At 42.7% G+C, this 15,527-nt stretch overlaps 1 protein-coding gene across 1 annotated transcript in view; it reads right to left on the bottom strand.

Moving 5' to 3' along the window:
- The window catches only part of LOC122549951 (dynein axonemal heavy chain 5), a 366,961-nt gene that overhangs the window by 193,235 nt on the left and 158,199 nt on the right, over positions 1-15,527 (bottom strand). The window contains exons 36-38 of the mRNA XM_043690232.2: positions 14,565-14,831; positions 11,908-12,036; positions 5,279-5,494 (exon numbers count right to left, since the gene is read on the bottom strand). Coding sequence (XP_043546167.2) covers positions 5,279-5,494; positions 11,908-12,036; positions 14,565-14,831 — 612 coding nt within the window. The remainder of the gene's footprint in view (positions 1-5,278; positions 5,495-11,907; positions 12,037-14,564; positions 14,832-15,527) is intronic.

The raw sequence follows: 15,527 nt of genomic DNA, 5'->3' as shown, positions 1-15,527 counted from the left end.
GAGGTCCCCTTTTGGTTGTGTAAGATAGATATGATGGCTAGGATCTGTCCTTCTTGATGTCATTTCCTCCAGATGAGCAAGGCACAAGCTGAGGATGTCCTGGAACACTGTCTGAGAAGTATGTTGACTGCTGGCATAGCTCCTGGGACATGAAGAACAAGGTGGCCATCCTATGCGAGTGACTGTCAAGGTGAGAGATACATTGAATTTTTATGTAACTGGATCCTTCCAAGGTGCCATTGGAGACGTATGTGGGATCTCACCTATCCATCCATAAGTGGCACGGTGGCTCAGTGGTTAGCACTGCTACCTCACAGCACGAGGGTCCCAGGTTCGATTCCAGCCTCAGGCGACTGTCTGTGTGGAGTTTGGACATTCTCCCCGTGTCTGTGTGGGTTTCCTCCAGTGCTCTGGTTTGCTCCCACAGTCCAAAGATGTGCAGGTCAGGTGAATTGGCCATGCTAAATTGCCCATAGTGTTAGGTGCATTAGTCAGAGGGAAATGGGTCTGGGTGGGTTACTCTTCGGAGGGTCGGTGTGGACTTGTTGGGCCGAAGGGCCTGTTTCCACATTGTAGGGAATCAAATCTATACCGAGGTTTTACCAATCCTATTTGTGCCAACTTACACCACTTTATCTCATTTCCCTGTGACGAGATCAGTAATGCAGACTGGGCAGAGAGTTTGCTTCCCCTAGGTGTAGGGTGCAATAGACTGTCAAGAATAGATATTGGGAATGAGGACTACCCTCTGTGACCAGGGCTAATTACTCCGTTTCACAATCCCCCAAACTGAGGCGGAGCAATGTGGCACATTCTTTGACAAGGGCCACAGTGGAACAGACGATCAGCCTGCTGAAAATGAAGTTCCGCTGCTTGTATTAGTCTGAGTGTACCTTATAGTACAGTCCAGATGGAGGGTGCTGCATGACCCTTGCATGTTGTGCTCTGAACAACTGGAGCAAGCAACAAGAGAATGTGAATGAGGCTGAAGAACTGATGGCAGCACCAATCTTTGGACGAGGAAGATGACTATATTGAGCACAAGAAACATCACCTTCTGCATGTTAGAGTGTGGCAATATCAAGTGCAACAGGCCAGACAAGACTTATTTGACAACCGGTTCCAGTAGATGACAGCTGGGTGCAGTGATCATTCATTGACTATAAAATCACTGGATACTCAAAAGGCACCAGTATTAGTGGTGAAGGGAGTAAAAGCCTGAAATTTTCCATCAACATATAATATTCATGAATTTGAAAGAGGCAGTGATAAATATAACTTTTTACAAATAAATGTAAAGCTTATTATTCAAACAACACTAAAATACTTCAAATAGGTAGATTAATTGAGTTGTTAAAAGTGTAAAGTTTAACTCTTAACCTTGTTGTCTTCAAATAAAGTTGTGGCCTGGTTCACTGACTGCAGACTGGTGCTATGCAATTTCCTGACATATGCTAAGTGTCAGGGTTGCAGAGTCTGCAGGGTCTTAGAGACACCCTGTTCCAACAATACTGCCTAACTTTCTATCCATGTAAATCATTGGTGAGAAAACTAACGTTGAGAATCCATCATGAGGATTCTATCAAACATCCTTTTTTCTTTTACGCCAGGTGGTTGATATACTCACAAACGGAGAGTTGCAGGGCTGCTATAGAAAAGCAGATTTCGCTGAATGGGGCAAACTACAATCTTTCTTTTTTGGTGTTGGAAATGAAAGGTGATTTTATACCAGATTTTCAAGGAGGATAATTGCCTCATAAACATTTTCTGAAGCAAAAATTAAGCTGTTGCGGAAACAATGAATACTGGTTGTATGAATTAGTAAACCATTTGTCCTCCTTCCCATTCAAGCACCACTTGAGAGCGTTTTTGCAGAGATTGCAGATTGCATATTTGATTTATCTGCCATCTCAGAACTCACTTCACCAATACGAAACAAGTAATCTTCAATTCCATGGACCTGGTTAAGAAGGAAGATGAAAGATATAATCTTTCAATTCTCGCTTGACATCATCCAACTTGGTAATATTGGAAAGAAGCAGATCTAAATATTTCTGGATATTTTAATAAAGTGATATGATGTTAAAAAGATAAGACCATAAGACACAGGAGTGGAAGTAAGGCCATTCGGCCTATTGAGTCCACTCCGCCACCCAATCATGGCTGATGGGCATTTCAACTCTACTTACCCACACTCTCCCCGTATTCCTTAATTCCTTGTGAGATTAAGAATTTATCAATCTCTGCCTTGAAGACATTTAGCATCTGTACGCTCCGTGGCAATAGATTCCACAGGCCCACCACTCTCTGACTGAAGAAATGTCTCCTCACTTCCGTTCTAAATTGACCCCCTCTAATTCTAATGCTGTGCCCATGGGTCCTAGTATCCCCACCTGACAGAAACAAACTCCCAACGTCCACCCATGCACTATATTGTAAGTTTCTATTAGATGTCCCCGAACCTCCTAAACTCTAATGAATACAAACCTAGGATTCTCAACCGTTCATCGTATGTTAGGCCTGCTATTCCAGGGATCATCCGTGTGAATCTCCACTGAACATGCTCCAGTGCCAGTATGTCCGTCTTGAGTTGTAGGGCCCAGAATTGGACACAATATTCTAAATGGGGCCTAACCAGAGCTTTATAAAGTCTCAGTAGCACATCACTGCTTTTACATTCCAACCTTCTTGAGATAAATGACAACATTACATTTGCTTTCTTAATTATGGACTCAACCTGCAAGTCAACCTGGACTAGCACTCCCAGATCTCTTTGTACTTTGGTTTTAGGAATTTTCTCACCGTTTATAAAATAGTCCATGCCTTTGTTCTTTTTTCCAAAGTGCAAGACCTCGCATTTGCTCACATTGAATTTCATCAGCCATTTCTTGGACCATTCTCCTAAACTGTCTAAATTTTTCTGCAGCCTCCCCACCTGCTCAGAACTACCTGCCTGTCCACCTAACTTTGTATCATCGGTGAACTTCGCCAGAATGCCCCCAGTCCCTTCATCCAGATCATTAAAATATAAAGTGAACAGCCGCAGCCCCAATACTGAACCCTGCAGGACACCGCTTGTCACTGGCTGCCATTCCAGAAAAGGACCTTTAATCCCAACTCTCTGCCTTCTGTCAGACAGCCAACCCTCAACCCATGTCAATAGCTTACTGCAAACATCATGGGCCCTCACCTAACTCAGCAGCCTCCTGTGAGGCACCTTATCAAAGGTCTTTTGGAAGTCTAGGCAGATAACATCCACTGGGTTTCCCTGATCTAACCTACTTGTTACCTCTTCAAAGAATTCTAACAGGTTTGTCAGGTACGACCTCCCCTCACTAAATCCATGCTGACTTGTTCTAATCCAATCCTGCACTTCCAAGAATTTAGAAATCTCATCCTTAACAATGGATTCTAGAATTTTACTGACAGCTGAAGTTAGGCTAATTGGCCTATAATTTTCCATCTTTTGTCTTGATCCTTTCTTGAACAAGTCGTTTACAACAGTGATTTTCCAATCATCTGGGACTTTCCTTGACTCTAGTGATTTTTGAAAGGTCACAACCAATGCCTCCACTATTTCCTCAGCCACCTCCCTCAGAACTCTAGAATGTAGCCCATCCGGGCCAGGAGATTTATCAATTTTTAGATCTGTTAGCTTTTGTAGTGCTATCTCTTTTGTAAAGGCTACTATACTCAACTCTGCTCCTTAATTGTTGGGATATTACTCATGTCTTCCACTGTGAAGACTGACACAAAGTATTTATTAAGTTCTTCAGCTATTTCATTCTCCCTCATCACTAGCCTTCCTGCATCAATTTGGAGTGGCCCAATTTCTACTTTAGCCTCTCATTTGTTTCTTATGTATTGAAAGAAACTTTCACTATCATTTCTAATATTACTGGCTAGCTTACCTTCATATTTGATCCTCTCCTTCCTTATTTCTCTCTTTGTTATCCTCTGTTTGTTTTTGTAGTATTCCCAATCTTCTGATTTCCCAGGGCTCTTGGCCACTTTATAGACTCTCTCTATCTTTATGATACACTTCCTGACTTCCTTTGACAGTCATGGCTGTCTAACCGCAAACCCTCCCCCCTCCCTGGATAATCTTTCTTTTCTTTGGGATGAACCTCTGTACTGTGTCCTCAACTGCACCCAGAAACTCCTGCCATTGTTGCTCTACTGTCTTCCCCACTAGGCTCTATTTCCAGTCGATTTTCATCAGTTCCTCTCTCATGCCCTTGTCGTTACCTTTATTTAACTGTAACACCATTACATCTGATTTTGCCTTCTCTCTTTCAAACTGCAGACTGAACTTTATCATTTTATGATCGCTGACTCCTAAGTATTCCCTTACTTTAAGGTCTTTTATAAAGTTTGGCTCATTACATAGCACTAAATCCAGAATAGCCTGCTCCCTTGTGGGTTCCATCACAAGTTGTTCCAAAACACCACCCTGTAAGCATTCCATGAATTCCCTTTCTTTGGATCCACCGGCAACATTATTCACCCAGTCCATTTGCAAATTGAAGTCCCCCATGATCACCATGACCTTGCCTTTCTGACATGCCCTGCTACATCTTGCGTCCCTGGTCCTGACCACTGCTGGGAGGTCTGTACATAACTCCCATTATGGTTTTTTTTTGTCTTTGTAGTTCCTCAACTCCTCCCACACAGTCTCCACATCATCTGACCCTATGTCATTCAGTGTCATAGATTTAATTTCATTCTTAACTAAAAAGGCAACCCCGCTCCCTCTGCCCACCTCCCTGTCTTTTCAGTAAGTTGGAAATCCTTGAATGTTTAACTGCCAGTCCTGATCCCCCTGCAACCACGTCTCTGTGATGCCTACCACATCACAACCATTCACGATGATTTGTGCCGTTAATTCATCTACTTTGTTACAAATATTATGAGCATTCAGGTAAAGCACTTCAAAACTAATTTTCTTATTCTCATGATTTATCCTCTGGTAATTTATCCTATGTTATCTTTCCTTTCTGCTTCATTCCTAGTCTGCCTTGAACTCAAACTCTGCACACAATATAACTTACTGCTTATTATTTTACTTGACTCCATACTCCCTGTTGCTTTCCCTTTCCCTTCTAACAATCTCATGTTTTGATTATTTTGCATCAACAGTCACTCATATTTATGCACAGTTCATTGTTTTTCAAATCTGCAACAATGTTGGAATACCTTACAATGCAGAGGTAGGGAAAGAGAATTGCATGCAGCATGTTATGAATAATCTCAAAACGTATAAATCTATAGACATTACCTTTTTATCAACTTTGGCATTATTTAAAGCTTCTTCAGAGTCTCTCGTCCAAATCATCTGAATACCAAGCAAACCTATCTGTGCAGGAAACATGGCCTGAAATTCAAATAGCTTAATCTCCTTATCGGTGATAGCTATTGATGCCTGGCGAATAATGCTGTGAATTGTCTTTCTGACCCCACTCAGGAGCTGTGCCAGCCAAACTTCCACATTACCCTGAAACATCAGATCATTAAAAGAAATGAGTTACCATGGCAATAGTTAAGTATGAAAATAGAGATTTCAGAACACATTTCATAGCAGACTTCTTTCTAAACAATAACCATCACAGAATCCCTACAGTGCAGGAAGAGGCCATTTGGCCCATTGAGTCTGTACAGTGGAGAGCATCTGATTCTATTCCCATGACCCCTGCGTTTACCATAGTTAATCCACTTAGCATACACAACTCTGGACATTATGGGCAATTTAGCATGGCTAATCCACCTAACCTGCTTATCTTTGGATTGCAGACAGAAACTGAAGTACCTGGCGGAAACTCATGCAGACACAGGGAGAACGTGCAAACTCCAACTGTCACCCAAGGTTGGAATCAAACCTGGATCCCTGGTACTGTAAGGCAGCATTGCTAACCACTGAGCCACTATGCTGCCCATAAACATTGTATCCGAAAACAAGGGCAATTACATTATGAGAATCATGAATAGGTACATTTTCTCTGGCCAACAGATAGCTATGAAGGGATAAATTGAGATAAATGAGCAGGAACAGCAGATGGCTAGTGCTATCCACCAGGTAGTGTTGCATTCTTTTGATGCTACCCTTGATGCTGTGATAGTAGCTGTGGTGAAAGGCAAAGGAGAAGAGATAAAGTGAAGCAGAGTAAGCCAACATTGTTCTAGGTGGCACAAACGTTATCGGTTTCACTTTCCTCACAAAATCAAGCCTCTCAGCTATTGCGATGGAACTATATTGAAAGCTCCTCTTTCATATAACCTTTTTCAAGTTGCAGCCATGAGCATGAATGATTCCTACTGGGCTCCTGACAGCTACTCTCATGTTCCACGTTCCCATGTTCCCTGTGTTTATCGTTTGAAAATTGCTACCCGTAACTACTCATGTTCCCAATGAATTGTACAATAAGCGCAACAGTTAATTAATTAGAGGTGTGCAGGTTGCCAGCTCTGTTCCTCCACCAAACCCTGTCCTCTCTTTGAAAACCTAATCATATCACTATGATGTGGGGAACCAGTGACATCTTCTGAGTACTTGGTTGAATGGGACCAACCATCCCACAGGCAATTGACAAATCAGACCTGCGTTAAGAAGATGTGTTGTGCAAAATGGTCATTTATCATATAATTAGTTGGACATATACAATACATATGCTGACATTTTTTTTTAAATTTGCATAGCCGAACATTTGAAAAACAGCCATAATGTTACAATTTCAAAGAATGCAAGTTTCAACACAACATTTGTAACATTTTCAGAAATAGGTGACATAATCCACTTGTAAGTAGAAGAAGTATTTGGGTTTGGATAATAACGGGGCAAACAATCTTTTCCCCTTTCTCTTTTTCTGAAATCCTTTTATCAAACTGCATGAATTGAAAATGCACTGGAAGACCTCACCATTGCAAGTGTGAATCTACACCAGCGTTTCCAGGAAAAGAGATTTCAACCAGTCATAACTGATCCATGAAGAAACCCAATGCCGACAGCTGAAGTAGTGAGGGATTTTGGCTGCAGACCAGCAGTTGGAACAGTCTGTGAACAAAGTTGAAAAATGTGGTGCGGGAAAAACACAACAGGCCAGGCAGCATCCGAGGAGCAGGAGAATCGACGTTTCGGGCATAAGCCCTTCTTCAGGAATGAGGCTGGTGTGCCAGGTAGGCTGAGATAAAAGGTAGGGGGGAGGGAATTTGGGGGAGGGGCGCTGGGAATACGATAGGTGGAAGGAGGTGAGGGTGAGGGTGATAGGCTGGAGAGGGGGTGGGGGTGGAGAGGTTGGGAAGAAGATTGCAGGTCAAGAGGGCGGTGCTGAATCCGGGGGTTGGGGCTGAGATAAGGTGGGGGGAGGGGAAATGAGGAAGCTGGAGAAATCTACATTCATCCCGTGTGGTTGGAGGGTTCCTAGGCAGAAGATGAGGCGATCTTCCTCCAGCCGTCGTGTGGTCAGGGTCTGGTGATGGAAGAGGCTAAGGACCTGCATGTCCTTGGCGGAGTGGGAGGGGAATTTAAAGTGTTCAGCCATGGGACGGTTGGATTGGTTGGTGCGGGTGTCCCAGAGGTGTTCCCTGAAACGTTCCGCAAGTAGGCAGCCTGTCTCCCCAGTGTAGAAGAGACCACATCGGTGCAATGGATACAGTAAATGATGTCTGCCCCTACAATCTGTAAACAAGTCTTCTTTTCCAAATATAACCCTTACTTGGTCAAAAAAACATTCTGCTGAGTTTTATGTTTTCAGGCTGAAGAGAAGAGTGTGTTTTTGTACCAATGCATGTGTTTGTGTGTGTACATATAGTGGGCAGCACGGTGGTTAGCACTGCTGCCTGACAGCAACAGAGACTCGGGTTCAATTCCCGCCTCAGGCAACTGCCTGTGTGGAGTTTGCACATTCTCCCCGTGTCTGCGTGGGTTTTCTCCAGGTTTCCTCCCACAGTCCAAAGATGTGCAGGTTAGGTGAATTGGCCATGGGAAATTGTCCGTAGTGTTGGGTCTGGATGGGTTGTGCTTCGGCAGGTTGGTGTGGGCTTGTCAGGCTGAAGGGCCTGTTTCCACACTGTAAGTGATCTAAAAAAAAGTATATATATATATATATATATATGTGTGTGTGTGTGTGTGTACGAATGTGATAAAACCAGAACTTTTCTACTTCATTTATGGGAAAAATCACACAACACAAGGTTATAGTCCAACAGGTTTAAATGGAAGCACACTAGCTTTCGGAGCGACAATCCTTCATCAGGTGATTGTGGAGGGCTCGATCGTAACACAGAATTTATAGCAAAAATTTACAGTGTATGTAACTGAAATTATACATTGAAGAATTAATTGTCTGTTAAGCCTTTCATCTCTTAGAATACAGTGATAGTTTCACTTCTTTCATGTGTAAATCACAAAACCTTTTTTTTAAAAGTTGCATTCTCGGGTTAGCTGTTAACAATGGTGATAGCTGGACAATATGTTGAAGGTGTTAGCCCCCGTGTTAATAGACAATAGACAATATACAATAGGTGCAGGAGTAGGCCATTCAGCCCTTCGAGCCTGCACCGCCATTCAATATAATCATGGCTGATCATTCCTAATCAGTTTCCTGTTCCTGCCTTATCTCCATAACCTTTGATTCCACTATCTTTGAGAGCTCTATCCAACTCTTTCTTAAATGAATCCAGAGAGTGGCCCTCCACTGCCATCTGGGGCAGAGCATTCCACACAGCCACCACTCTCTGGGTGAAGAAGTTTCTCCTGAGCTCTGTCCTAAATGGTCTACCCCGTATTTTTAAGCTGTGTCCTCTGGTTCGGCACTCACCCATCAGTGGAAATATGTTTCCTACTGTCAGAGTGTCCAATCCTTTCATAATCTTATATGTCTCAATCAGATCCCCTCTCAATCTTTGAAACTCAAGGGTATACAAGCCCAGTCGCTTCAGTCTTTCAGTGTAAGGTAATCCTGCCATTCCAGGAATTGACCTTGTGAACCTACGCTGCACTCCCTCAATAGCCAGAATGTCTTTTCTCAAATTTGGAGACCAGAACTGCACACAGTACTCCAGGTGTGGTCTCACCAGGGCCCTGTACAGCTGCAGAAACACTTCTTTGCTTGTATACTCAATTCCTCTTGTTATGAAGGCCAGCATGCTATTAGCCTTCTTCACTACCTGCTGTACCTGCATGCTTGCCTTCATTGACTGGTGTACAAGAACACCCAGATCTCTCTGTACTGCCCCTTTACATAAATTGATTCCATTGAGGTAGTAGTTTGCCTTCCTGTTCTTGCTACCAAAGTGGATAACCATACATTTATCCACATTAAACTGCATCTGCCATGCATCTGACCACTCACCTAACTTGTCCAGGTCACCCTGTAATCTCCTAACATCCTCATCACATTTCACCCTGCCACCCAGCTTTGTATCATCAGCAAATTTGCTAATGTTATTGCCGATACCATCTTCTATATCATTAACATATATTGTAAACATCTGGTCATATATCTATGACCTGATGTTTAGATTGATTCCAATCTAAAAAGTGAAATAACAGAGTTTTACATAAATTCATGCAGTTTTTGAGCTCAGAGTTCGACATGAATCTATGTGGTTTTTGAGCAAAGTGCAATGTAACTCTGAAAGTACCAAAAGAATTCACCACACACAATATATATGTGTGCATGTGGGTCTTTGTCTGTCTGTGTGTGTGTCTGTCTGAGGTGGGGGTTGTGAGTGTGAGAAAGTGTGTGTGTGTGTGTGTGTGTAGTGAGTGCAGAGTGTCTTAAGTCTGTGAGGGGGTGCATGTGTGGGAGTCTGTGTGTCTACAAGGGTGTGTGCGGTTGTCTGTGTGCGCGTCTGTGTATATCTGTGTCCGCAGGCTGCCCGGCTCTCAGGACAACTCCATACAACCCTGTCACGGTGGACGCTGCAAAACGTGTCAGATTGTGGACATAGATACCACTATTACGCATGGGAACACCTCCCACCTTGTAGATGGCAGGTACTCATGTGATTCAGCCAACATTGTCTATCTTATACGTTGCAGGCAGGGATGCCCAGAGGCATGGTACATTGGGGAAACCGAGCAAAGGCTACAACAACGGATGAATGGGCACCACACAACAATCAACAGACAGGAGGGTTCCCTCCCAGTTGGGGAACACTTCAGTGGTCCAGGACATTCAGCCTCGGACCTTCGGGTGACCATCCTCCAAGGTGGACTTCGGGACAGGCAGCAGAGGAAAGTGGCTGAGCAGAGGCTGATAGCTAAGTTCGGTACCCATAGGGAGGGCCTCAACCGGGACCTTGGGTTCATGTCACATTACAGGTGATCACCATTGCACTACACACACACACAGATATTCCTACACACACACACTCTCACACGGACGGACGGACACACACACACACACACACACACACACACACACACACACACACACACACACACACACACACACACACACACACACACACACACACACACACACACACACACACACACACACACACACTCACAACCCCCACCCCAGACAGACACATACACAGACAGACAAAGACCCACATACACACATATATATTGTGTGTGGTGAATTTTTTTGGTACAATGTTACATTGCACTTTGCTCACAAACCACATAGATTCATGTCGAACTCTGAGCTCAAAAACTGCATGAATTTATGTAAAACTCTGTTATTTCACTTTTTAGATTAGAATCAATCTAAACATCAGGTCATAGACAGAGAACACAGGGGGCTAACACCTTCAACACATTGTCTAGCTATCACTATTGTTAACATCTAACCCGAGAATGCAACTTTAAAAAAAAGGTTTTGTGATTTACACATGAAAGAAGTGAAACTATCACTGTATTCTAACAGATGAAAGGCTTAACAGACAATCAATTCTTCAATGTATAATTTCAGTTACATCACACTGCAAATTTTTGCTGTAAATTCTGTGTTACGATCGAGCCCTCCACAATCACCTGATGAAGGAGCGTCGCTCCGAAAGCTAGTGTGCTTCCAATTAAACCTGTTGGACTATAACCTTGTGTTGTGTGATTTTTAACTTTGTACACCCCAGTCCAACATCGGCATCTCCGAATCATTTATGGGAAGTAGCCATCACTGGTGAAATCTGCATTTATTGCCCAGTTCTAATTGCCATGGAGAAGGTGATAGTGAGCTGCCTTCTTAAACTATTTTAGTCCTGGAATGTAGAGACTCCCAAGCTGTTATTAGGAATGGACTTCCAGGATTTTGATGCAGTGACTGTATGGGAAGGATAATGTAATTCCATGTTAGGAAGGTGTGTGGCTTGGAGGGGAACTTGCAAGCAGTGAGTGTCCTCTGCATCTGCTGTCCAAGTCTTTCAAGGTAGTCGTCATTGGTCTGGAAGGTGCTGTCAGTGGAGTCTTGGGAAGTTACTGCAATGCATCTTCTAGACAGTAAACACTGCTGTCATTCTGCATGATAATGTGATAAGGGAATAAATGTTGAAGATGGTGAATGGGGTGACAATCAAGAATTATGTTTTTTCCTAGCGATGTCAAGCTTCTTCACTGTTATTCAAGCCGCACCCATCCAGGCAAGTGAGGAGTATTCCATCACACTCCTGCCTTGTGCAGTGTAAATGGTGGACAGGCTTTGGGAAGATAGGAGGTGAATAAATTTGCTGTGGGCAGTGGAGGAGTGGGATAGGGGAAAAAAATAAGTCCACTCCTAACAATTAGGTCATTACACCTGGAAAGAATATAGAGAAATTAAACATAGAATTATTCAGAAAGGATGAGTGACTGCAGTGGGAACCAATTCAAGACCTGTGTGAATGGATGAGCTGTGAGGATTAGATTCATCATTTACATATGTAATTGTGCTATAAAACATTTTGAACTGCCTCATAATTTCTCACCTGTGCCATAACTGGTTCAATAAGGTCAACTTTTTCTCCCTCCTGAGACTCAAAGCGGAGAATCTGATCGTAATTTGTTTCGTGGAATCCCACTCTGTTAACATTGTCAAAAAGACTTAGCAGGTGAGCCTGAAACAATCAAAGTATTTTCTGTTAATACGCAGGCATAATCTCTAAAAATCATTTGTTCATCCTGACTCTGTCAGAAGGCAGATTCTTGGCTTGTCATCTCCTGATGCTTCATTCTGAGCTGTTTCATTCAGTAGTAATTTATTATTATCTTCCACTCTCAGCAGCAAGCCAAGGAGGAATGGACCCTATGCTGGTGAATTCATTCAAAACCACAGACCTGTCATTTAGCCAACTGAGCCAACCAGCTCATATGGTTGCATTTGCTATTCGTTCATAAGATGTGGACATGGCTGACAAGACAAGCATTTATTGACCATCTTTAATTGACTGTGAGAAAGTAGAGGTGAACTGCATTCTCGAACCATTACAGTCCATGCAATGCAGCTATACCCATCATACTACTGGGAAGAGAATTCCAGGACTTTAACCCACTGGCAGTGAAGGAGCATGTTTAATGTTTTTGTCAAATGTTATTTTACAATACATTCTTTAGTCCATTTTTAGATTAGTCAGCATTTTTCATTTTTGACTGCACTATTTCCCCTCCATTTTTGCAACTTTTTATCTTTTCATCCATTGTTTGTAGGTGTTAGTATGTTCAGACAGACATTGGTCCAAAGCTCCCTCCATATTCTACAGATCTCCCATCACAACTGGAAAACCAACAGAATACTTCAAAATATAATGAAGGTCTGGTTGTACTGTCTCCTGGCATTTTTTGGAAGGTTCTTTTCAGAAGTTTTTGAAGTTAACTTTTGGAAGATAATGAGACAGACCAGTTGGCCCTTACAAGCCAAGTTAACAGCTGAAGTCAATGCCAGGCACAGAAATTCTACCCCAATAATTTCACGCCTGAGACGTACTGAACATCAACACAAAGTGCCAGTGGGACCCAGTAGAGTCACAGAGATGCACAGCATGGAATCAGACCTTTTGGTCCAACTTGTCCGTGCCTACCAAATATTCTAACATAATCCAGCACTTGGCCCATGTCCTGATGAAGGGCTTTGGCCCGAAACATCGATTTTCCTGCTTCTCCGATGCTGCCTGACCTGCTGTACTTTTCCAGCACTATTCTAATCTTGACTCTTGGCCCATATCCATCTAAACCCTTCCTATTCATATACCCACCCAGATGCATTTTAAATGCTGTAATTGTACCAGACTCCACCACTTCCTCTGGCAGCTCATTTCATTCACACACCACCCTCTGCATGAGAAAATTGTCCTTTAGGTCCCTTTTAAATCTTTCCCCTCTCACCTTAAACCTATGCCCTCCAGTTCTGGACTTCCACACCCCAGGGAAAAGACCTTGTCTATTTACCCTATCCATGTCCCTCATGATTTTATAAACGCCTATAAGGTCACCCCTCTGCCTCCGACGCTCCAAGGGAAACAGCCCCAGCCTATTCATCCTCTCCCTGTAGATCAAATTCTCCAACCCTGGCAACATCCTTGTAAATATTTTCTGAACCCTTTCAAGTTTCACAACATCCTTCCAATAGGAAGGAGACCAGAAATGCATGCAATATTCCAAAAGTGGCCTAACCACTGTCCCGTACAACCACAGTATGACGTCCCAACTCCTACACTCAATGCTCTGACCAATACAGTGTATTGGTCTTCTTCATGATCCTATCTACCTGCGACTCCACTTTCAAGGAGCTATGAACCTGCACTCCAAGGTCTCTTTGTTCAGCAACACTCCCATGACCTTACCATTAAGTGTATAAGTCCTGCTCTGATTTGCTTTTCCAAAATGCAGCACCTCACATTTAGCTAAATTAAACCCTATCTGCCACTCCTCAGCGCATTGGTCCATCTGATCAAGATCCCGTTGTACTCTGAGGTAACCTTCGTCACTGTCCACTACACCTCCAATTTTGGTGTCATGTGCAAACTTACTGACTGTCCCTCCTATATTTACTTCCAAATCATTTATGTAAATGACAAAAAGCAGTGGACCCAGCACCGATCCTTGTGGCATACCACTGGTCACAGGCCTCCAGTCTGAAAAGCAACCCTCCACCACCACCTTTGAGCCAGCTCTGTATCAAAATGGCTAGTTCTCTCTCTATTCCATGAGATCTAACCTTGCTAACCAGTCAACCATGAGGAACCTTGTTGAACATCTTACTGGATCATGTCCCCCGCTCTCCCCTCATCAATCCGCTTTGTTAATTCTTCAAACAAAAACTCAATCAAGTTCAGAAAAATTTAGTAAGAAGACTTTGAACTCTACAGGAGTGCATGTATGTGTCCCACAACCAAAGCTCAATCTCACCCAGTATGACATCTGAAAGGACAAAAACCTTACAGCATATGATTTGCTAAACCAACACGTATAAAGCACATCAGGCATTTCTTTGCTCATAACTGAGTGGATAAATTTTCATCATACCTAATTGGCCTTGTGGGAAACAATATGCATATGTTGTTGGAATGGTGGTGTTGCAACCACATATTCTGCTTGTAATCTACAGAGAAACAAGAACATCTGAATGAGCAGGTTGGAAACACTCTACCTGTATGGTGTGAGAATCAGAGGCTTGGCCAAGGATTTCCAGCAGAGCGGGGTCAGAAACAAAGAAAAATCTGGGAAATAAAAGGCGCTTCTTTTCCAAATATCCAGTGAGCGATTTCTGACACATCTCTAGCTGCTCCAGTAAATATGGCAAAAGTTGAGCTAAAGTCTCGTCACCTACACAACACTGCACAATGTTTGTATTTTCATGAGCTCTCTGCATGATCTTCTGCCATGACTTGTCAATGTTCTGAAATCTTTTGGCCTCCTGAAGTAGAACAAATGGGTTAGCTTAGTCAACAGAACTACAAGCACACCACATATTGTAAAATTTCATTTTTGAATGTTTTATTTAAAGACCAATTCTTTAATAACAGCTATTAGTAAACATTCATGATCAAAGATATCGAATTATTACCATGCATGTGCAGTTGTCATATTGTGGGATTATTTAAAATTTGGTCTCCAAGATATTTAATAGGTCCAATGGTCTGTGCATGAATAGAAGTAGTTAGTTGAATTGTTTATTCAGAAAATGTTATACAGCCTACCTCCTCAGATACAGTGGTCCTTACACCTACCATTCTTGAAAAAAAAGCAACCCATCTCAAATCTGCCACTCCTCTTCAAAGTCCTTGAACAGCATATCCCAAATCCAGGCCCATTTGCCTAAGGTCCTTGTTTGAATCCATTCAATCATTTTCCACTCTTTGGCCATAATACTAAAACAGCTCTTTGAAAGTTGCATGTGTTATGTGACTGTGACAAAGGTAAACTATCCTTCTTGCCTTTGCAACCTAACTGCAGTTTTTGACTTGGAGGTGCCGGTGTTGGACTGGGGTGTACGATGATGAAGGAGCAGCATGCCGAAAGCTAGTGCTTCCAAATAAACATGTTGGACTATAACCTGGTGTTGTATAATTTTTAACTTTGCGCAGCCTTTGATAGCATCGATCATTCCATA

This window comes from Chiloscyllium plagiosum, unplaced genomic scaffold, assembly GCF_037043375.1.
Source record: "Chiloscyllium plagiosum isolate Xiang-an unplaced genomic scaffold, Cpla_swu_hap1 HiC_scaffold_5, whole genome shotgun sequence".
NCBI classification, from domain to species: domain Eukaryota; kingdom Metazoa; phylum Chordata; class Chondrichthyes; order Orectolobiformes; family Hemiscylliidae; genus Chiloscyllium; species Chiloscyllium plagiosum.
Note: the sequence above shows the minus strand (reverse complement) of the source record. Positions and strands in the feature narration are given on the sequence as shown.